Below are 24423 nucleotides of genomic sequence, written 5' to 3'. Positions count from 1 at the left end.
CACCCATGCATGTATGTTTTATGGTCTGACACACAGCTGACAGCTCCACCATGTACACACTTCCCATGCAGAAGCTTTGGCAAAGCCCCAGGGCTCATGCTGTGGCCTCTCCCTTTCCTTTGAGGATGCCCAAGCCCTGCTAGGGAGAGGGTCTCTGCCCTGCCAGGCTGCTTTCACACAATGGAGTCCCTGGGCAACCAAAGGTGGAAGCAGCATCACTTCAGTGCTCTGCTGAGCTTTCCCCATTGCTGAAATAAATTGTCAGCAGCCACTGCCTGGAGAGGGAAACACAGGAGGGCAAACTGAGTTACAGAAGATAATGGGGAGGGCACTGGGCTCTCATGTGTGTTATTCAGCCAGTTCTGCCTCCACTGTCCCCTCCCATTTCTTCTTGCAGCTCCTATCCATCCCTCTGTGCCAACTGGGAGGTGAGTGATGGTGACAGCCCATGACTACCCAGGGCAATGCTGTCTGTGTAGGCAGGCTGCCCCTCATCTGGCAGTCCCATCTGAAGCCGATTCAGTGAAACACTAAAATGTGCTCACCCGTGCACGTACATCCAGGGGTACACCCCTGGATCCCTTGCTCAGTGAGTCCGGCAGCAATCCCACCCACGCCAAGCACGCCACTAGAGCCTGACAGAGGCACCCAGTGTGCGGGGCTGAGCAGCACAGGGTGATGGGTTTAGCAGTAATAGGATTAGCTGCAAGCACACCATGCGAAATGCCTGGTGGCAGCAGCACTGGCAGTTGCAGCAGCTTCCACAATCAACCTGATTGCCCCAAAACACCACAACCAAAGCTATTATGGTAGGGGTGGGCCAGGACCAATCCCTGTCTGTCGGCTTCAGCTTTTGTGGGTGTAAATACACAACCTGAAAGATCAGGGAAGTTTGTGCTGGGAGTGGCATCCCCTGTCTGCAGCCAAGCATTTTGCCCTATCCACATGGCCCACAGTCTGGGTGCATCGAGAGCCATACCATGAGAGAGCCCCTCATGAGCACCTCCTTTTGGTGCAGCTTTAGCAACCTGCCACAGATGTGAAGCAAAAGGAAGCTCTGCAACCAGAAGAGAAGGTACCCAAATATACTGGTACCCAAATCTACTGACCCCTGAGCCTCTCCATCCCACCTCCCAAACACTGAGGAGCATTTTGGACTCCTGCATCCCAGACAAATGCTCCTTTTGCTCTGCCAGCTACAAGCAGAAGGACTAAAGACAAGCAGCAGAGGGGTTAGCCCATGAGCAACCTCGCCTCCATGGAGCCCCAAGCTGCTGAGGTTATTAATTCATGTGGCACTTTGCAGGATGCTCCAGTAATCACCAGGGTGCATGTGAGAGCCAGGAGCTGGTGGCAGAGCTCGATGTGCAGTGCTCATGCTCACTTAACAGCTTGTCACATCCTCCTCACTCAAGTATTCAGTGCTAATGCATCTCTTAAAGTGCTTCATGAGCTATTAAAGTCGAGCGTGCCTCAAGTGCATGATAAATGGACTCCATACCAGCACCTTCCCCCCGCTCCGCCCAGTCCCTGCCACCAGTAGGATTAATCCGTTCGCCCACCCCATTCCTGCTGCCCTTTCCCCGCCTGAGAGCCCACCTAGCAAGGGATGATCCCTAAAGTTTGCTGGCGAGGGAAGGCTGCAGTGGGGCAGGGCATGAGCTCTGGGCTGGGGGGATGGAGAACACCCCTCGGGTCTCCAGTGTGGGGTAGATACTCTGCAGCTTCACCTGCATGTATGCATCCTCGATGCAGCAGGCATGACGGGGTGGGCAGGAGACCTGCTGCCCAGAGCATCACCTTGGTGTTGCAGAGAGGTGACACACAGTGCCTCTGGAGAGCAGATTAAAGACAGTCCTGGAAGCACCCTATTAGCTTTCCTCCAGCTCTCATACCCAGTTTTCCCCCATCTCACATTTTCACGTCCCTCAGGGCAGAGCAGCTCCTCTGTCTCCTGAAGATGGGGAGAGCCCTGCCCCTTTCTGCATCCCATTCAGGCACTTGTTGATGTGCACAGGCCTCAGCAGCACCAGTTTTAAGCTGGTGCCCCAGGCATCTCCCCCCTGCATGCAGCCAGGTGAAAGAGGAGGGTCATAGGGACAGGCAGGCTATGCTGCCAAGTCTCTGAATCCTGCTGGATCATGGAGCACATTTCAGCCTGCCTGGCCAGGGGCTCTCTGCACCATCACGTTGCTGCCAGCAGCAAAAGGCATGTCCCTGGCCAACACTGGTGGGGAGCAGCATTTGTTTCTCTGTCTAGACAACACATTTCAAGTGTGCATAACCTTGAAGTACCTGGCACGCCTGCTTTGTGCATCTTGCTGTGCAAATTGTCTGGGATACCATCCCCACAGCATGGAGGGAAGCAGCATGATGCATCCAAAGGATGCTCTGGAAGCCTCGACACTGAGTCCTTCAAGGCTTCCCAGGCAGCCTTGCAAGTGCAGCAGGACGAAGCAGCACTGCTTCTCTGCAGGAAGCATCACAAGCAACACATAGCTCAGCACCCAGGTACTTTGAGGAAGTGCTGTGGAAGATGCTGGGAGCAGTCCTGAAACACCACCCAGAAGATCCCCCTGTGTCCAGAGAGTGCTGTCCCATGTGATGGGGATATGCTGCCAAATCCTTGCTCTTTGGTGTCCAAGCTGGCAGCTTCCAGCAATATAAATCCACCCACCTGGATTTAGGGCATCTAAACGGGGTGCTCTGACTGGGTTCCTCAGTCTCAGAGCCCACGGGTGCACAGATGTCCTTACTGGACTGAATTAGCAAAATTCCCCTCTATAATCCACTGAAAGCAACTACAGACAGGCTGACTGAAGGGAAAGCCAGGGAATTTTGGAAGTCCCCCATTTTGTCCCATTGTTTGCAAGGCTTCCATAGGTGACCGCACAGTAGGACCCAACCATCCCCTCCTGCTCCTGCCTACACCCAGGGTCATGCAGGGTCCTCCAGCTCCCGATGCCACAAGTATCTCTAAAATGTAGTCACTCTAAAGCCATCACCAAGTTAAACTCTTAATCCTGTGCCAACCTGGAGAGAGGCGAGCTAGTGGTGGGTGCAGATGTGTGATGGCTATGGGGACAAAGTCATCCCAAGGGGGTGATAGCAGAATGAGGCATTCATCACAGTCGAGGGGTAGGGTGTCAGGGCTCAGGGCTTGGGGTTGTCAGGCTGCTGCTCTTCCCACCCATTCATCCCTTCATGGGTGGGTTCTACAGGGCAGCATGTGGAAAAGGTAGAGGGTGAAGGGATGGGGAGTGATGCCCTGGCTGTAGGAACATCCTGGGATACACAGGGGTGAGGGATGCTCTGGGGATGCAGGATACCCAAACCTCACAGCAGGAGGATGGGGAAGGGATGCATATGTCACAGAGAGGAGGAAAGTGACAGAGGCATAATACATATGTGATATCCGATATGCGATAGAGGAGAAAAGTGATCCAGAAATGTAACGCCAGGCAAGCCTGGAAAGTACATCCAGCTTTCTCCAGCAGAGAGGGTGATGGAGTGGTACTCCCATTTTTGGGACCCCAAAGGTTCTAGCGGTGTGAAGAGACTCACCCTGCTGGCTGTGCCTCTGGGCATACACCACCACCACCACGGCGAGCACCACGCAGAAGGCTGACGGGACAGGGTTAGCCATCTGTGGAAGCAAACACAGACAGGAGCAGTCAGGGTTTGCCCTCATGAGACCTCGCATGTACTGTGCCAAGAGCCTGTCCCTCCAGATGAAAGGTGTGATGGGACTGCAAGGAGATGGCCATGAAGCGAGACTTCATCTCAGCCACAGGGGAACTCGCTGCAAAAAAGAGGCACTTTGTTGACACAGGCTTCATCATTCAGTCGCCTGTGGCTCTTTTCTGGGAGCTGCCGGGTCCATCAGGTGCCTGGAGGTGACAATACAGCCTGTGCAAGTGCTGTATTTTTCCTCATCTCATTTTCAGTATTTCACTTAATAAACTCATACCCTGGTGCTGGGGTCTCCTTGGCAGCTGCAGCTTCACCCTAGGAGCAGACATTGTCTGTAAGTGGGTTGCAGAGGGTTTTGGAAGAGATGGGAGCATAACCGGGCGCTTCACAACAGCGACTTGGATGTGTGAGGTGCAAATCACAGCAGGGGAAGCTGCTGCTGCTCCAGTGTGGCCCCTTCCAGCACTAAGCACTGTGCTGTTTGCCAGCACTACACAACAGCAGCAGCCTTTATGGGCATGCCAGGGACAGTGTCACCGTCCTTGGTGTCTTCACAGTGACCAGTGGGGACAAACAGGGAACATTCTCTCTGCACCAAGCCTCCTGGAATGGACAAATGGCAGCAACAACCTCAGGGATGCCCTGTGCAGCCCTGCCAGGCTCCCTCCCTGGCCCTTCAGACAGGGCTGGTAGAAAAGACCAGAGCTGCTGGCGATGGCAGTGGTGATGCTGGCCCACCCACCAGGAGGTAAATAGCACCATGCATGAAAAGCAAATTACACCTTCAAAACTGTTTTAAACCTCTCTAATCTCCAGCACTGTATCAGTAATGTGTGGAGGATTGCATTTTAATCTAGAACATGAGTATGGGCTCGTTAGCCAGATGGCATCCATTTAAACCTAAATAAAGGGGGAGCTGTACTGGGCAACAAAACATATTCCATTACCCAACACAGCTGTTGCAGGAGCCCAGATGGCCTTAGGTTTGCAGGAGGGCAGCAGCAGATAAGAGGGATATCATGAGCAGGTTTTGGGGTGCAGATGGTGGACCAGCCTGGCTTGAATGCCTCTCAGAGGCAGGGATGCTGGGGAAGATGGTGGGTCTGAAGATGAGGAGAAGGGCAGAGAAGGGACCCACTGCCTCACTGCTGCATTTGCAGTGTGGGTTCGGGCCTGGGAGCCAGCAGCAAGAGCCATTCCCAATGCACTGCAGCTGCACAGCACAGACACACCAGCCCCAGCCTCCGCTCCCAGCCCAGCCCCAGGCCTCCCAGGTCACCTTGATCTAATCACACTCGCAGCCTCCCCCGTGCCTCAGTTTCCCTGCCTGTAAAACAGAGATAATGAAGGTGACCTTCCTTTGAAAGCTCTGGGCGCGGAGCGCTAAGTGCTAATTACAACACAGTTATCATTCACTCTGCCTCTTCTCTCCCGCTCCTCTTTTTTCCTCCTGTGTCTGCTCTCCGATCTGCCTCCTCCGTGTGTTCCCAGCATGTCCCTGCTACCACCCTGCCTCTACACCAGCTGCCATCACAAGTGGCAGCTTGGAGAGACGAGGATGGCCAGGATGCAATGCCACATCCCTGGACAGTGCTGGCGTGGGGGTCCGCAGTCAGCTTGGGAGCCTCCTGCAAAACAGAAGCTGACTCTCCATACCAATCGCAAGTTCACTTCCCACTGAATATTCCCTACCTAAAGCCCTGGAAGCTGGTGTATGGCACCAGGAATTGAAGCAGGCATGGAACTGCACCAGGGATGGAAGTCCTGCCACTGCACCACAGCCAAGGTAGCCCCAGGTAGTGCAGCCATCCCACCTCTGGGGACAGTGGCAGTGATGGGAGGCAGGACAGGAGCCACTCAGGCCCCTGGCTGTCAGCTTGCACTCTGAAAAGCATGAGCTCTGCTCACCATAGCCTTTGGTTTGGCTCACACGAGTGCAAATATCACCAGCCACCCTTCTCTGCATCTCTGTCCTGCCAGGAAGCAAAGCCACCCGCCTTCCCCTCCTGCTCCTCCTCTTATAGGTTGTCAAAGTAATTACTGCTGCTCCTGCCCTGTGCTTGGCAGCCTCACCCAAGGCTGGACCAGCACAGAGTTGGGCACCACAGTTATGTGGCAAAGGATAGTTCATGTCCCAAAATACCAGCAGTCTGACAGTGATGCTCTTTGGTCCCTAAGGACTCAGTGTCATGGCCAGGACACAGGCAGAGGCTCTCAGTGCTGGCACAGAGACCTCACCGCTCATCTGCTTTCACACTGCAAAACCTCATTTCTTCTCAGAAATGAGACTGGCCACCAGGCAGGGGATGGATCTGTTTTCACGCCAAAAATCCAGCTAGAAAACCAACCTTTTCTCACTTGATTTGCAGTTTCCCGTGCAGTATTTGCTTTGTTTGGCTGTTTTGCCTAAAGCCACGTTGATTTTTTTTTTTTCCCAAGCACAAACCAAAACCTTCTCAATTTGTGCAGATGCTTCTAATGCAAATTTCCATTTGCTGTGTTTGCTCATTTAACGGTTTCTCTAGCAAAAGCCAGCACCCTGGCACGTGAGTGCAACAAGCCAGCAAGCAGCAGCTCACCAGGCGTGTGGCTCCCCTGGGCTGTGCTCCCACTGCGGCTGGGACCAGTTGAGAGGTGACGGTCGGGAACCACAGTTATTACACAGCAATCCCAGCAGTGGGAAACTCAATCTTCTGTGGAAAAGGAGGTTGGAGAGTATCTGCGTTTGCCCATGTAGTGAATAATTTCTTGGTGGTGGAAAGGAAAGAGGAACCTGGGCAGGAGTGGAAGGAGGTGAAGGGGCACAGGAGATGTGGTGGTCCAGCAGCTTTGGAGCCCAGGTTCTTGTTTTAGGAGAGAACAACTAGTTGATCCTTCCCTGCCTTCCTCTGCACCAAGGGTAATGAGGATACCAGTCATGGTCAGTTAGAACCATAGAATCGTAGAATGGTTTGGGTTGGAAAGGACCTAGTTCCAACCCCCTGCCATGGGCAGGGTCACCTCAACCTAGACCATGCTGCCCAAGGTTCTGTCCAACCTGGCCTTGAACACTGCCAGGGATGGAGCATTTACCACTTCTTTGGGCAACCCATTCCTGTGCCTCACCACCCTCACAGTAAAGAACTTCCTTATAGCTAACCTGAACTTTCCCTATTAGAAAACAAATCAATGTAGACATGAACATGGTACCCTCCAGCAGCTCTTGGTCTAAGCCAAATGTGTCTTCAGTTGTGCTTTCCCTGAGCCAAATCAGGCTACTTGGAAGAGAGCTGTGCTTGGACCTACAAGGCAAGCCCAGAAGCTGCCCCTGCAAGCAGGGCTGGAGGGGCACGGTGATGTGACATTAACTACTGTGGTGTGATGGGGTGAGGTCGGAAAGAATAAAGAGTATCATGTATCCAGGCAAAAAGCTATCATCTGCTGGACAGTCCCAGTGTCCTTTTCTGAGGACAGAGGGATAAGTCCTTTCCAGCTCTCTCTTAGAAGGATCCTCAAAGCCTTGGGAATGCTCACTGGCAATGGGGTACCAACTGGCAGCTGGAGAAGGCAGATCCAAGGAAGGGCTGTTCCTGGCTGGTGAGAGACAAGGGCTATACCCCAGCCTTCCCCCGCAACTCCCTTCTGCAACAGCCCCCTCCTAGCAATGGTAATAAATAAGACCTCATACTGGAAGTGGGTGGCTTCCATAAAAAACAAGTTAGTTTCAAAACCCAGTGTTCCCCTCACAAAAGTCTTCTTGTCAGGCAATTCCCCACCAGGTGCTGTGAAAGCACCTGGCTCTAAAGCCGTGACCTGGCATAGAAAAAGACCCCATTAAGTCATTTTCTTCCCACAACCACTTGCAACCTTGAGTTCCACAAGAGTTTTGCAGCACCTGTACTGCACTCACTGTAGACACTATCGTACAAACTCTACTGCAGACACCAGCTGTAGCTGCCATGGTACGCCTGTACTGCAGATACTGACTGAAAATGCTCTGGTATGCCTGTACTGCAGACGTCAACTATAGATGACATGGTACACTTGTCCCCCCACAGACTGACTGCAGACATTACCCTACACCTGCACTGCACATACCTATTGTTGACCTTACGGTACACCTGTATTGCAGATGCTGACTGTAGGTAGTACGGTACACCTGTACCACAGATCGTGACCGTAGCACACCTTCCCTACAGCAGAGGAGACAATCTGCCTGTCCCCAAGGTGTGATGCTACGCCTGCAGTGCAAACACTGACTGTAGCTACCACAGTGCATCTGAGCTGGGAAACAGTCTTGGCAGACACTTCCTGAGCCCCAGCCCTGCAGAAATACCCTTACTAAAGCTCCCTCAAATGCTCAGCCCAGACCTTTGCTTGCAGAGATCATGCCACAGCTTCCTCCAGCCCCCAGGATGCCTCCAAATCCTTACTGGAGGGCAGTGTGTGCTGTTGGAATGAGCAGTGAAGCACTGCAGTGGGCAGGACACCCTCCAGCCCTGGTTCCTGCAGGGATTGCATCACTTGTGGACAGCAATGTGGGCAGGGGAGCAGCCCTGGAAGCAGGACTTGGGTGCCCAAAAGCACCGGGTGCCACCTCCTCCCTTCAGAACACCCCTGGCAGAAAAGCAAAGAGAGGGGAAAAAAGTGGTCCTAAAAACTCCTGGCACTGTAATATCCTGTCAGCACTAAACTCTGCTTTGCTGCTTAAGAGGAGAGAAAAGAGAGGCTTTGTCATCTCCTTAATACATACTATCAGAAAGCCTTACCTGCAGAGTCAGAGCCCCTGCTGTTTGAAAAGCCTTCTTAAATCTAATTTAACCCCCACTGTCAGCAGGGTGATTAGCACTGAGCCCCTGGATCACGAGCACCACGGAGATGACCAGGGCCAGGTGAAATGAACTCTCTTATGGCTCTCACAAACTGCGACTTTCCTCCCTCTGTTTCCTCCCCATCTACTAACAAAGTGGAGATGCTGAGAGGATGCCCTGGAGGAGGGAGTGCCCCAACACAGAGCCCTTCCATCACTGTGCCTCTGCCAGCCTGGGGAGTGCTGGCTGGATGAGCACGATGTAGGAGAGATGGACAGAAGGTGGAAGGAAGGCCCTCAAAAAATTTCTCAACTGCTTTGGTTGAAGATGTGCCTCTGAAGGTAGCCATAGGCTTGCAGGGCTCTTGTCTCCAACATATATGATGAATGACCAACACTGCCCCCCGTGCCCACAGGGATGAAGAAAGAGATCCTCCTGGAGGGAGCATCAGCACAGCTAAAACCAGATCTGCTTTTCAGGGGGTACTGCAGAACCCAGGGGCTCCAGAGGTAGCAGGGATGGTCTGGGGAGAAACTAGCAACACACAGAATCATAGAATCAACAAGGTTGGAAAAGACCTTTCAGATCATCAATTCCAACCTCTACTCCAGCACTGCCAAGTCCATGCTAAACCATGTCACTGAGGGCCTTGTCTACACAGTTTTGGAACACTTCCTGGGATGGTGACTCCACCACTGCCCTGGGCAACCTGTTCCAATGCCTGAGCACCCTTTGAGGAAGGAATTGTTCCTCATCTCCAGTCTAAACCTCCCCTGGCGCAGCTTAAGGCTTTTTCCTCTTGTCCTGCCGGTTGTTACTTGGGAGAAGAGACCAACTCCACCTCACTACAACCTGTCAGGTAGTTTTAGAGAGCAATAAGGTACCCCCTGAGCCTTTTCTTCTCCAGACTACTCCCCCCTCCCCGTTCCCTCAGCCATTCCTCATCAGACTTGTGCTCCATAAAACAGCTCAAGCTGTCTGGGAGCCAGCCTGACTGCCAAGCTGGCTGCCAAGACAGGTAGTTTCTTGCTCATGTGGATTACAGTGACATGCTCCCACTGCGGCAGGGAGCTGTGGGAAGGCTGGCGGCGCCCTGAGACTCCCCAGGATAAAGGTCCTTACCCTCAGCTGCAGGGGCTGTTGGATATACGCTTCAGGAGCAAGGCGGGTTCCTGTCCTTTCAAACCATCCCTTGCAGCTCCTCCAAACTGACTAAGGAACCCTACTGTCTCGAGGCACTGCATCCCACACTTTGTCCCTGGTAGGACAAGGGCCACGTGCAGAGGTGATATGATCTCCTCTGTGCCTGAAGACAGGCAGGGCAACTGTTCACACAATCACAGACTGGTTTGGGTTGGAAGAGACCTTAAAGCTCATCCAGTTCCAACCCCTGCCATGGGCAGGGACACCTTCCACTAGAGCAGGTTGCCCCAAGCCCCATCCAACCTGGCCTTGAACACTGCCACGGATGGGGCAGACACAACAGCTGTGATCAAAATGTTCTTCCCTGGGCTCATGTTCTTGTGGTGGGGCTCCCTGCCAGACACATCCTACCTACATGAGCAATACCAAGACAATATTGCACAGGTAGACTGCTGGGAACCTCCCCGATGACCCTGCCTGCAAATACCCCTTGATACCATGGCCATTGTGGGGCAATGCTGCTGTACAGGCAGCTGCCTGCTGCTGCCTATGCCTTCTTCCCACTCGGAGCCTTGAAGGGGAATGTTTCCCACAGTCTGTACCTGTCCTTGCAATGAGCATCACATTAACCAGCTTTTGTGCAAGCGGAGGGCAGTGGTCCAAGCCCAGCCATCTGCTCCAGTGGTGATAAAAGCCAACGCAAAGCACAGCATACTAATAAGCACCGCATGTCTTCAAAACTGGTACTGGGAGGAAGCACAGCAGGGCAGGAGGGGACCTGGATTCTCACAGCTGAGAAACATCACCCCAAGCCTGTTCCTCAGGGACACCAGTGACACCTAGGCAGGAAGCTCAGGCAAACCGCCATGTTCAAGCCCCACTCCTCCACACCCCGTATTCACATCCAGACAGCCGCCGAGATGGAGAAAATCTTGGACCAACAATGGGAAATGTCATTTTCCTCCTCTTTTTACTTAACTTTCCCCTGCTCTCATCATTTCCTGGCTCCCTGCAGACAGAGATTGCATGAATCAATTGGTGTTTGCTTTCATTAAAAAAGTGCTAAAGATAATGTTTTTTTTTTCCTGAAACCTTCATTCAAGTGGGATCATGGGCTGATTTTTTTCATTGATGCTTCCTCAGTGACATGGAGATGATGGCACCATGCCACGGAGAGACAGAGGAGATCAGACAGAGAAGGGAAGGAGACAGGAGATGCTCATGGTCCAGCCTTTTCCCAGTGTTCCTCCCTGGAAGACAGAGAAACCAGCCAAGATTGGCACATGTGGAGGCAGATCCTGCTCACTCCACTTCTATGATCACTGCGGGAAGGACATCTTGGTGTCAACGCTCAATTTTGACACTTCAATTCCCAGTCTCCACTCACAAAACCAGAATATTAACGATGGGGAGCAAAACTGAAAACAAAACAGAAAAGCAAACCAAAACTCCCATACACCAAGCAAACAGCCTCAAGCATTTTAGGAAGGTCCTGCTGCCTCATGCCAGGCTCAGTTTGTGGTTTTCAGGCAAATGCTCAGAACATCATTTTTGTCTGCTGGGTTGCACTGCCCTTCAAACCTCTTAAGATTTTGCTCACAACTGCTTTTTACCTTGAGAAGAGCCTATGGCCATGCTGCTATATGAAATCCCCAATAACTATTCAGATGCAAACCTCCAGGGCAGAGAAAAGCATCCAAGCATTAAAATCTGGTCTGTGCTATAGTCGCACACCATCCTCAGCAAAACAAAGAGGAAAGGGAGGATGGACAGAGCTTGTTTCCCGGACTTCCTTCATCAGCTGGATGCCCATGACACAGCAGGCATGATGACATAGGGCAGACCAGTCTTTCAAAGCCTTTCCAAGCCTTTCCAAGCCTCAGGAACCTGATTGCTGCTAGTGGGGATTTTGGTGGTGGTGTGGACATAGGAGCTTTAACATCCTCCTTAGTGACACCTGGGGACACAGGGACAAAGGTGATTGGCATGAAATATGAAGACTGCAACTCTTGGTAGCCTAGACTTGTCCCTCTGGAGGTCTGTTTTCTATAATGACAACATAAGGAGCTGGACACCAGTGTGGACACTGGGTCTGAGCTCGTTGACGTTGGGGTTACCCCAGAGCAGCCACACTGAAGAGGTGAAGGGCAGCACACTGCTGCAGAAGCAAAGGAGCATTACAATCTAACTGCTGGCATCCTGCAGCCCCCCCTTTCCTCCAGCATGGACGGGACCAGATGGTCCAAGATGGTCCCAAAAACCTCTCAGTGGTGATGTCCCCAGGCCGGGGAGAGTTGCAGCTCAATCTCAAATCAATGAACACAGACAAGGACTGAGGCCACATCGTTGATGCTCAGAAAGCAGGGTAGCTTTGCTTTCTGCCAGCACATTGAGACAGAGCTGAAGGAGGATGAGAGCCTAAACTCTGTGTTGCAGAGGCTCAGGGACATGAGCAGGATTAGAGTAAGGAGCATTGGAAAAGACCTTGGCAGCCCCTCTTGTCCAGGGAGGGAATAAGACACCAGCTTAGCATCTGGGAGTGTAAGGGAGGGAGCATTCAGTTGTAGAGCTTGTTGGGCATTTTAATTTTGGCTTGTTTATTTGTTTGGGCTTTTTTCCTTTAAGCGCTTGGCAGGGAGGAAGCCACTCCAGTGATTCTGATGCTGCCTCCCATGAGATGCCTCGGGATGATTTGCTTTGCTTTGCTTCATCTCTCCCCCATGCCTGCTGTAATAGCTGGCAGGAGGATGGGGTGAGCAGGGGCCAGAGGCTGAGCAGTAGGTACTGTCAGAGGCAGGCAGGGGATCAGGATGCTGGAAACCATGTGCTTCCCACTGGTCTCTGCTTGCTGTAATTCCCCATCCAAGTCCCACAGGAGATGCTGGGCTCCCTGCTCTGCAACCCGTCCAACGTTCTTGGGACCTTCCTCCGTCGCTCGGAATGTGGATTTCTCTCCCAGCACAATGGACCACAGGGGACAGCAAATGGTATAGGGAGAGCATTAGCATGGTCCAAGGACCTCAGCTCTGGACACACTGAACCTACCCCAGCCCTCCCCTCACATTCACCACCCCATAGGGTGCTGGGGGTCCTCTGAGCCCTCCCCAGCTGACCAGCAGATTTTGCAGGGGAGATTGCTGTGGTGGGTTATGCCTCATGGCCTTGTGATCATGGGTTTGCATGAGCACCATGCATGCCTCCAGCTCCAAACACCCTAAGAGCACGAATATGCAAACAATGCAATGGGACAGTGTCCTGGACAGTGGTCCCTGCAAAGTCTTTGCACCACCAGGTAGCCTAGGGTCACCAGGCAGAAGGATAGCTGTGATGATAGGGACATTTGTCCTGAACCTGTCCATGGGCTGCCCCCTGGCTCCCTTCCCACCACAAGGATGCTGCCCAAAACCTGGAGAGGGAAAAGCTAAAGCTGGAGGAGAACGCTGCCCACCCTGCAGCCAGATGGGGTTTGGTGCTCATTGCTTCTTCCAGTTCCATTCACTTTTCCTCTGTGGGCAACCAAGAGGGCTGCAAAATGGTGAGCTGGGGAAAATTGAGGCCTGGGGCTGCTCCGTGACACCCTGAGGACAAGTGAGGTGAGTGACAATGGAGGGAGCAACTAACCCTGCCTTTTGGTGGGGGCAGCCCATATTGGGGCCAGTGATGCTGGATGGAGCTTTCTGCTGCCAGCAGCCCCTTTGGTCACCTCGGAAGCAGAGCAGTGGGACTGGGGTAATGTGCCTGCTCCCTCCTGCTTGCAAACACCCTTCTGGGAAAGCAGGGGGAAGGAATCAACCCCTTTTCACTCCATGCCTCCAAACAGCCTCACTCGCACATTTACCAGTGCCACACACTGGTAACTGTCTTGGTGTCATGGCTACATCGGTTTGCAGCAGGACCTCAATAACCCAACCACCTTGTCACCCCTCATGCATAACATTGCCTAGATGGACCTGGGAGAAACAGAACTGTAACTATGAGAGGCTGAAGTGCTGGGTCTCTCCCCCACCAGCATGCTAAAATGGGCTGGAAACACCGGCAAGACCCACACTGGTGCTGCTCACCTGGACTCCAACTGTTGCCTCTTTGGGGGCCTCTGGGGAATGAAAGGATTGAGAGTACTCCTGAGGAGAAGGACTTGGGAGTACCGGTGGATGAAGACTGGACATGAGCTGGCAATGTGCACTTGTAGCCCAGAAGGACAATGGTTTCTTGGACTGCACCCAAAGGAGTAGGGTCAGTGGGTCACGGGAGGTGATCCTGCTCCTCTGCTCTGGCGAGACCCCATCTGCAGTCCTGTGTTCAGCGCTGAACCCTCAGTACAGGAAAGACATGGACCTGTCGGACAGGGTCCAGAGAAGGGCCACAGAAATGATGAGAGGGCTGGAGCACCTCTCCTATGAGGAAAGGCTGAGAGAGCTGGGCTTGTTCAGCCTGGAGAAGACTCCAGGGAGACCTTATTGTGGCCTTTCAGTTCTTACAAGGGGCCTATAAGAAAGATGGGGAGAGACTTTTTTCAGGGAGTGATGGGTTTAGACTGAAAGAGGGGAAATTCAGGCTGGATGTGAGGAATGGATTTTTTACAAAGAGGGCGAAAAACACTGGGACAGGTTGCCCAGAGGGGATGGATGCCCCATCCCTGGAGACATTCAAGGTCAAGCTGGATGGCTCTGGGCAACCTGATCTAGGTGAAGATGTCCCTGCTCATTGCAGGAGGTTGGACTGGATGAGCTTTGAAGGTCCCTTCCAACACAAACTATTCTATTTTATTCTGACCGCTGCAGCCCAGAACTAAAAGCATATGGGCTGAGCCCAGTGGGACACAGAGGGATCTCTGAAGCCCCCTCGGGACACTTGCCCTCCCTGGGATCCTGCCCCAGCCCCACAGACATCATTTACTCAGAGTGAGCAGAGGATGAGGAGGGAGGAACAGAGTTGGCCCAAGGCAGCTGTGCTAAAATAAGAGTCAAGAAAGTCTATCGCCCAAAACTGCAGGAAAATTTAATTACCAAGGACAAAACACCATCTGTTTGTGTGGACTGTGACCTCCCACTGCCCCCTGGCTTTAACAGCTCTTAAATTAACATGTTTGTTAGGGGGTGTTAGCTGTCTGACATCAGGGACGCAGTTTCCATAGGGTGAGGGGGGGACGTGGCGGCCGTACACCAACTGAAATGCGTGCCGGGACAGCAATGGGGGAAACAAAACACTCCTTTGGGAATGAGGATCCCCTCTGAGCATGGCTCTCACTAGAAGCAATGAACAGTGAGAAGCTGGCAAGCCCAGCATCACTGCATGCTGCCACTGGCAGGCAAGATGTGGCATGAACCTCTTTCCAAACAAGAAAGAGCCAAGTACCCTCAGAAGAACATTTTGCTATGTAAAGCCAGAAGAATTAAATGAATACTCAATATAGGATAAATTGGATTAAAATCCAACTTCTTTCCATCCCTGCAAGGGAGGGAAGATGCACACACTGGTACCAAGCTCTGGAACCGATTTAGATATGTTAATCCGTGCAGATCCTTTCTTTCTTCCTCATGGTTCATGGGGTACAGTCCAAGGTGGACATACTAATCACGTTCCTACCAACACTGGATGCATCGAGCAGAAGGCAGTCTGAAGCCAACCTGGAGGAAAACAACTGAGCTGGGAGAGGTCTCACCCTGCAAGGTCCCAACAGCATTTTTCTCCATCACCTGAGCTTTGCTCTGAAAGCTCTGCTCTGCTCTCAAGCCCTGTGGCTGCCACAGAGCAGGCTGCAGGCAAGGGGTGGCTGCTGCTAGCATTGCTCCAAGGCACTTTTTCCACCAGAAAAACATCAAAGCTAAGTGCTAAACATGAATGCAAGTGGCTTCTTGTGACTTGCCATAAAGACTTTCATCCAAGGAGCATATGGATCCAGGCCTAAATACATCCTGGGGCAATTCTGGGACTATGAGTCCAGAGGTGGGATGCTGTCAGACCTCAGCACTGAGAACGGAGTTCTCAATGTTCTTCCTACTTGATCCCATGCTCTCTGCCACTGCTGGTGCAAGTCACCCTGCTGCCCACTACCCTGCCAGGCTTTGCAAGACTCTCTGGGCTCTCCTTTCCGTCCAGTCCACAGAACCAGCACTTATGTCCTATCCCTGTGCCTCCAACTGATCAGCCTTTCTACAGCTCTGTGCCATGCCCATTTGCCTTAAGTCTACCAACGGGTTTTGTCCCTGTGCCCAAGACAACAGCCAGTGCCAGGTCTCATCCTGCATATCTACCTCTCCTTGGGTTCCCCCTGCCTCCACCCCTAAAACTGCACCATGTCTTTGCTCCTCCTCACCTTTACAAACAAAACACCCTATATGAAAAGCAGCCCTTGCAATGCCAGACGTCGCTTGGAAGTCCCCTTGTCCATCTGCACCCCAGTGATCTCCACCCCAGGAGGCTGGTGCTCTCCAAGCCTCCTGTGCTCATCCCTCTCCTCTCTAGGGGCCAGGCAGCAGGCAGGGACAGGACTGCCAGCCCCTGCCCTTCACCACGAGTGGCCAGGCAGATGCGGACCACGTGTGCGCTTTATCTCAGGACCATTCCTGCAATCTCCAGCACTGGAGGAGGAAAATAACCCAGCAACAGAGAGCAGCCGTGGAGTCCCTGGTGGCCTCCAGCCCCCTCCCAAACTCTGGCTCAACTCCATCCACTGGGGCAAGGCTCAGTTTAGGGGGAGGGCTTGTTTTTTAATTAGAAAATATTCATCAGCGTTTAAAAATAAAATAATAAGAAGAAGTGTCAACCAGCTGGGGCTGCGAGAGCTGGGGCGTTTTGGCTCCCGACCGAGCACTTTGATAGAAAGGCTCTTTGGAAAACGCCGTAGCAAATATTTAATTTCTCCCAAGGCCTGCATATGGGGCTCATCACTCGCGCATATTGCACAGGAATATTCATGTGCGCTGGCCTCCTGCTACAGGATGACGACGGCTTGCCGGTGCAGCATGCAAGAGGGGCTCCTTCCCTTCCCCTCCCCTCTTGTTTTTTTCCCTTTGGATGAGAAAAGCGCTATATTTTACTCTCAATCCCCAAATATTTGTCAACAGCAGAACAAAGGAAAAGCTGAGCCAGAGTTAGGTCTACTCATGTTCATCAGCTCACTGCATTCACTGCAGGGTAAAGCTACAGAGGCACAGCAAACGTGGGGAAACACATTTCTGCCCCTGTTTTTGCTCCTTTCTGGCTGCCTGAGCCTGTTGTGATGCAGCCTGGATGGAGAGTAGGAGCCTGGCTTCCACCTTCCTGTCATGGCAGGAGGTTTCAGTTCAGATCTGAGCTCTCCACCCTCAGGATATGAAGGTGGCTCATCCTGCATATGCCACCCGGTATACACTTCTGCAACACTCGGGAAGGGTGGAAATACACCACCATGGCTACAGAACTGAGCCTGTATCAGGGAAGAGATGACTGCCCTTGCTTGCTCAGTCCCTCATCTCCCACTGTGTTTTTGGCATTTGGGCTGATGTTTTTTCTGCAATGGGCAGAAAGAGCCAAACTCACACCAAACATCTTGCCCTCTTGCAGGGATGCTCACATCCAGCAAACACTCCCTTCCTCTCCTTAAGTTCCCCTTTTTCCGTGAGACCCCAGGGTACTTTGCCTCCTGCCCAGGCTGCCTGACCTTCTTTAACCTTTCCTAAAGGGTTTGTGCTTCCCTTCCCCAGCTCTGGCTGCACCTCTGATCCCCATCAAGCTGCTCTCTGCAGCTCCAGCACACCCCACCCCACAGACTACGACAGCCTGAAATGTCCAGCCCTGCCTGGCCCCCAAAAAGAACTCAGAGCACTGATTAGGAGAAACTCAGGGCAAGGAGAGAGGTTAAGAAAGGAAGCCGTCTGAGTTCATTCTTTGTGGATGAAGTGAAGCTGAAGGCAGTGTGAAGAGAGGAGATGGCTCCCGTCAGGATTGCAGAGGAGCCTCTGAGTCCTTAAATGCATTCCTGAAAAGTATCAATAAAAAAAAATCTATTGAATCTTCAAATTAGGAATCATTCCTAAATAACTGTGCACACAAACACTCTCTCACAGGCACATTCACTTTATTAATTTTGTTATTTTTTTGGCGACCCATCCCAGCCTGAGGGAAAATTTGATGGCAGGTACATGTCTAGGGAGGGTCTGCAAGAGCCACTATGGAAAGACAAAAATGTCAATTAGAAAAGAAGTCCTTAAACCACATCTGGAGCATTGTGACTGTTTTGATATCTTGTATACAATTGCTGACCTTCAGTGAAGGCTGAAACTCACGGGAATGAGGACAGGTTGAGAAAACAGGGTTTGTCCAGCCTAGGGAAGAGAAGGTTTCAGAAGGACCTAACAGCAACCTGACAGTGCCTACCAAGATGTTATTGAGATGAAGGAGACAGCCCTTTACCTCCATGGTGGGAAGATGAGAGACAGCAGGCTTAAGCTCCAACAGGAGGTGTTCAGACTTGCTATAAGGGAGATGTTTTCGCATGACAGTCAGCTGCTGGAAGATGAACCCACACAGGTGGTGAGATCTCCAGGCCTGGAGGTTTTCATGACCCAGGTGGGCAAACTAAGCTGTTCCACACTCAGTGTTCACACCCTGCTTGGGGGGAGAGGCTGGAGTAGAGATTTCCCAAGGTCAGTTCTCACCTGGATGTATAAGCACACCATTGCTGGCAAAAATTACATATGAAAAGGTCCCCCTCAAATTCTGTGAGTGGGTGGCTCCACTTAGAATCATAAAGTCATTTAATAGTTTGGGTTAAAAAGGACCTTAAGATCACAACCCCCTGCCATGGGCAGGGACACCTCAAACTTAGCAGCACTCTTTTCAAACATGTTGGAAAGCAGAATGTGATTGAACAAATCTGACCAGCTCTCTGCCTGGAGTGCAATGCAGGCCATGGGGCTGCAATGCAACAGGGCCTGATCTTGCTCTCAGCTCATCCCCATTGATGAAGCGGAGACCAAGGACACGGTTGTCTTCCCCTCTTCCAAACATCCTTCTATGGGGACCAACTCGCACAACGCCGGTAAGTGATTAATGAGCGGCCAAGCCCGTCAGCACGCAGGCTGCGTGCATGGGCGCTTGCGTGTGTGCTCGCCGCTCCCCGAGACTTGGCGGGGAGGGAGCTGTGGGGAAGAGCGCTGACAACCGGGTGATTAATTGAAATGCAAGGGGGAGGAAAAGTAATGTCCGCTAAAACTATCAGGCAGCGCGAGTATGGGAAAGAAACTTGGAGACGCTGCCTCCATCCCCGCTCCGCACGCATTGCGCTTCCCGGCTCCGAGCTGCTCGCCAGTCCCTTCCTGGCTTCTATTTTTGCAGGTGCAATCTCGTATTTGAAAATAACCATGCTGCACAAGCACATATATTTTTTTCCTCCCTGGCCCCTGGCTCATTGCACACGGAAACGGCAGCGATGGGAGAGCAAACCTCCCAGTCTGCGGCGCACGGCAGCAATTAGACATCCAAGTGTTCATTACCCCATGCCTCTAGTGAAGGTGCCCACAGCTTGGACTCTCTTCACCGCCCCCACCACCTGCACCTTCCAAGCGGTGCAAGCCTGAAAACACACATAAAGTCACTGTTTCGTGCTAAAGTAATAATAATAACAAAAAAGAGAAAACAATAAAATAAGAGAGGCTGAAAGCTCAAGTCTGGCTGAGCTCCGAAACCTTGCTCAGAGTCTGTAAATTATATCCCAAGCGCTGGAGCTGGCGCGGTTGCACTATCAGCAAAGAGGGCGAGTGAGCTTCTGTTCCTCATCTGGTGCGAACAGGCTCAGCTTGGGTCACTGAAAAAATAGCATGGAGATGTACAGAGTGGTACATGCTGTTCCCACTGCTGCGAAAAGCACAGAGGGGGAAGGCAGATGGGGATATCCTAGGGAGAGGTTTGAAGCAGCAACAAAGGGATTTTGTTATGGCCAAGGTCAAGGCTAGCAGCTCAGGAACCTCCTGCTTCCAGCTCCTCCTCCAAGGAGGAGATCCATAGGGAAGACCGAGGGGTCTTCCCATGGAAAGGAGAGGATCATGAGCTTCAAAGCCTTAGGTTGGGATGTGATCTCATTGCTGGCCTCTTGATGCAGCCGTAGTGCAGATGACAAACACCAGATCCTTGCCCGAACGAACACTGAGCGAGCACGGCTTTAAGGAGGCTAGTAGGGAGGAGATATACACTGGGGTGAAACAGGAAATTTGGGCTGCTGGAGCACGGTTATTACTAGTTTTTGCCCAGAAGCCCCATCCCCAGCCAAGATGATTGGCTTGGAAAATTAACTGAGTTTTTCAGCGCTTTGCTGCCCAAGTAACGTGCGGAGCTGTAGGCGATTGCATAGGAGGGCTTCACGAACCGCTTGTACCATTGACACGGTTTAACAGACTGCTGTTTATGACACAGAGCAGTATTTAAAAGACACATTTCTCTCAGAGCCGCACATAAAATTTGATAGCTAAATAGCTGTAAATGCTACTGAAGTCTGACAACTCAAAGAGGAATCGAGGGTCTGTCATGCGGAGTATCCGCCAATACACCCGGCCCCGCAGAGCCAGCGAGACTTCCAGTCTCATAAAACCCTTTTTATATTGGAAGTGAGAATTTGTGCAGCGCATATGAACTCTCTTTTATTGGGCTGGTGTGATGCTGAGAAAATGCAGTTAAACTTGTACAAGTCCTCCTTGGAGCACTATCGGGGTGCCTATAAATCAAAAGCTTTATCCTGGAATGGATTTAATAAATAAACCCGTTTTAATTCAGGCTTGCTCCGAGCGGCAGGAGCTCACAGCAGGAGTGGGTGCCTCCCCTTGATGCTGCCCATTCATATCAGCAGACTGGGATCAGTCCAGAGCAAGAAGGGGTCTGGCCCATCTCCCCACTCACAGGGCCAAGAAGAGCATCCCAACATCAGTACATCTTCCAGGACCATGCACTGCAGTCCTCTCCCCTAGCACAGGGATTTTACCCTCCCCAAACCCCCACGGCCCCACACGATGCTCCCAGCCCCAGCCCAGCTGCTGCCCTGAACCCGGTCCAGACACCCGTGCCTACACAGCTGATTTGGAGCGCTCCCCAGAGCATCCCAGGCTGGAAGGACCACAGACCCACCTTCAGCACCCAGTGGAAATGGAGTATTTCCGAACCGTCATGGAGGCCTGGAGTGCTTTGGTTGGGGAGGAAGATTTGGGCCAGCTCCCTTAACCCCCAAAGACTCCTACATCTCCACTCTACAGCTGCATTAATTATTTCATCTTAGTCTGGCTTCCTCATTAAGCTAACCTAGACAGCCCGCGGCTGAGTGACAGAAAGCTAGTCTGCAAGAACACAAGCCAGCAGCGCTGGAAGCCATAGGCTTGATGTGATTTATGCGGACTAATATTACACATATCACAAACACGCAATCTTTAGAGGACCTGAGGCTGCTGGCTGAATGGAGGAAAACCCACGCAGAGCCAGCAGTGCAGCACCCGGACTGAGCCTGGGTATCACCATCTCACCCCGCACTTGGCCAGGCCACTGGATGCCCTGGAGGTATGGGGAGTGGAAACCCCAGCATCACTGCCAGCAGAACCGAGTGTGACACAAAACATCTCTGTCGAAGCAAGGGCTGGGAATCACAACTCCGGCACTGGCCATGGGACAGCCCCTTTACCCTCCTGATGTGGCTGTGAGTTCAGCCAATTTTGGCATCAGGCTCCTCTTGGGATGCCTGGCTTTTGTGGTCTGTAAGAACTTCAGGGCATTGCACAGATTCCCTTTTCCCAATACCGCCAAATCAGAGGCTTTTGTGTGAGTCCACCACGTTTGCCTTCTCTGCAAACAAGTGTATAGAAATATAAGACTTCAGCCCCTTGGAAACCTCCAGGGAAAATTCAAAACAATGAAGAAATATGAGTTGTTTTTCCATGAATCCATTGAAAATAAAGAAAAAAAAAAACAAACCCACCCTGAAAAACCCCACGTTACTTTTCAGCCTGGTTTTACCAGCAGTACAGGTCTTTTTCCCACAGTCTAAGGAATCAACACATTTTCAAATCACTCCTGCTTATGGTATTGAATATCAGAAAACGATTGCCTTTCATTCAGCAGCTGTTTTGGGACACCAAGGGAAAAGGCAAGCAGTCTAAACTTAGAAAACAAAACCATAAAGAAAGGCTTCGATGCATTTAAAAACTAGTTGCAAGGACCAGAATGGGAAAGGAGACGTCTGCAAGGGGTGTATGTGGAGAGGAGTGTTTCGGGGTCACAGCATCCTTCCATAGCCCCAGTCTCTCTCAGTAGCAGAGGAGATATCACAGCACTGCTTCACTCCTCTAGCTCCTTGGAAAAAGGCAGGGATGCGTCCTCATTTCCCCAGGAAAATCATCAGTATCTCCCAATTCACCCACCCTCAGAATTCCTGACACACAGATGCCCTTGCATCTCTGTACTATCAGTAGGGAGTAGGCAGCTCCAAAAATAAATCAAGCAGCTTAGTGTATTAAGAAGAAACCCAATGGAAGGAATAGCAACAAGGATGGAGGGTTTGCTGAAACAAGTTCACCCTGAAGCACTGGAAGGAGACAAGCCCTGATCTCCTACAGGCTTGTGCCATTTAATCCTTCTGTATCCCCAGCCGTAGCTCCAGCTTCCTCCTGGTCATCCTATGTCCCTTGCCTCATCCATATGGAGGGGACCTAAACCCCAGAGCTTTTCTGAAATGAGGGCATGGACCTGGTCACCAACTCCAGTGGTTTTCTGTCCATCACACCTGCCTGCAATCAGCAGCAGGATGGTGAGCCTTCATCAGGGAAAGCTGAGAACCCGTCAGACCATGAGAAGGGGACCAAAAGGGAGAGGAGATGGGAACAGCAAAACCCAGCAGGTATCAGTATTCAAGCTGGGTCATGCAGTCCATCAGCCCTGGTCAAACATCTCCAAGGATACCCCCAGGGAGGAATCAGAGCCGTGCACCTTGTCCCCATCCTATCTGACCCCTGGTTTCCACCTGGCCCCTGTAGAGCCACAACAAATCCTCCAGGTAAGCAAAGAGCCACGACCGCCAGGCTTCTAACAAAGACAAACTGCCTCTCTCTTTCCTCCCAGATTGCAAGCAGATGTGTGTTTAAATTACCTGCTGCTGACTGTGACGTTTAGCAAAGTGCCGTGGTCTAGGAGCAGAATGAAGAAAAAATGTGTGAAACGAGGGAAGGGAGGATTAGCAGGAATTCAGTTGGCTCTGGGAGGGCAAAACATCACCGCTGAAGAAAACAAATCCATCTGAAGAGGTGCATTTGTGACAGCTAGCACAAAGGAAACCCGGACTTTGCTAAAGACAGTGATGAAATTATGGGAGTCCAAGGAAAGGCTTCAGGGTGAGGTCTGGGCTCCCCAGAGTGAATCACTCCTAACCCACAGCACACTGCAGTCACAGCTCTGCTTGCATTACATGGCTTTTGCTTCCTCTTCCAAAGAAACTCATCAAGCCTGTGTACCTGGCTGCCTGCACAGCTTGGACACCCTGGCTCCAGGCTGCTTTGAACTGCCTGACCCGACTTGCTGCCAGCTGCGGTCTGCATGCGCTCATCCATCGTTCTCCACGGGATTCCCCAGTGATGTCATGGAAAGCCCACCATCACCCACTGGGCCCAGGAAGGCATAGACACCCAGGGCCCATCTTGGAGGTATTAACAATGTTAGTGCAGGAAAAGCTTGGAGAAAGGTACCTCCACCATGCTGGTCTACCATGCTGCGTGAGGAAAATGGTACCTCTGGGCTCTGCACCACCTCTGACCAGCTTGTGCTCATAGCAATGTCAGCTTTCCCCTTTTGAGAAGCTGCCCAAACCCTGTGGCATCAGAGGATAACTTTGCACCAAAGATCAGGCTTCAAGAGCCTCCTTAAAGAGCTGGGATGTGGGAAAAGCCCAGGAAAGCCTAGACACTCTGTTTCTACTGCACTGTGGAGGCCGCCTCTTACTGCGAGGATCTGGAAGAGCATCCAAAGGGGTCTCCCATCTTCCAGCAGCGTCCTGCATGGCCGGACAGCATTTTGCAAACAGAGCCATAGAAATCAATCCCAACCTGCTCCCCTTCCCCCTCACTGCTCCTGGCTTGTTCTCTGCCGAGCCCTTGCGGGTCACACGTGGCGTCCCACTTCCCGGCACAGCTCCGCCGGCTGGAGCAAAGAGCAGAGTCAGACCCCAAATTGCAGATTAGTGTGTTGGGTTCATGCACGGGAAACAAAAGATCGGAAATCTCTGAAGTGCACAGCTGGAATCCACACCCCGGCCATGTTTTTGTGAGATATCACGTACGTTTTTAAAAGCTATCTAGAGAGGGGTCTGCTTTAAAACAGCCTGGCGGCTGCTGCACTGACACCACTGCCTGTCATGCTGACCAGGACCTTCGATTGTTCCCTGTCCCCCACAGGCCATGATCATCTGTAGCCTTTAGCCTTTAGTTATGAAATTACTCAAGGAGAGGATTAAACATCCTCCTTTGCATTCATTCAGCACCAGCTGTGGAGGGAGGCTGGGAAGGGAAGGAGAACGTGCGACCCAGAAAAATGACTGCAGCGTACTACGTGCCAACACCCCAAAATGATGGTCCCCAGAAACCCCAGTGTTCCTTTCTCCATCATTTTTAGGGCTTCACAAGGTCACTGCAAGGGGAAAGCCCATAAGCAGCTGTAAAATGCTCACATGGCACCATGAGGAACAGGGATTGCAAAAGCACTCACCTCCCTCTCATACCACAAATATGCTTTCTTTTCCCTTCAAAGCTCTTCCAACAGCAACTATATGTTTATGGGATGCTAAATGATGAAA

At 51.8% G+C, this 24423-nt stretch overlaps 1 protein-coding gene across 6 annotated transcripts in view; it reads right to left on the bottom strand.

The window, feature by feature from the left end:
* CNTFR (ciliary neurotrophic factor receptor) overlaps positions 1-24423 on the bottom strand; it is a 205758-nt gene that overhangs the window by 83382 nt on the left and 97953 nt on the right. For all 6 annotated transcript variants that reach the window (XM_061477151.1, XM_061477152.1, XM_061477149.1 and 3 more), the window contains one exon: positions 3565-3646. In XM_061477151.1, the coding sequence (XP_061333135.1) occupies positions 3565-3646 (82 nt within the window). The remainder of the gene's footprint in view (positions 1-3564; positions 3647-24423) is intronic.

The sequence above is a fragment of the Pezoporus flaviventris genome, unplaced genomic scaffold (genome assembly GCF_033815535.1).
Source record: "Pezoporus flaviventris isolate CSIRO_AGI_PZ_B2104156 unplaced genomic scaffold, CSIRO_AGI_Pfla_v1 ptg000100l, whole genome shotgun sequence".
NCBI lineage: Eukaryota > Metazoa > Chordata > Aves > Psittaciformes > Psittacidae > Pezoporus > Pezoporus flaviventris.
The sequence above is the reverse complement of the archived record's forward strand: the minus strand, read 5'-3'. Positions and strand labels throughout refer to the sequence as shown.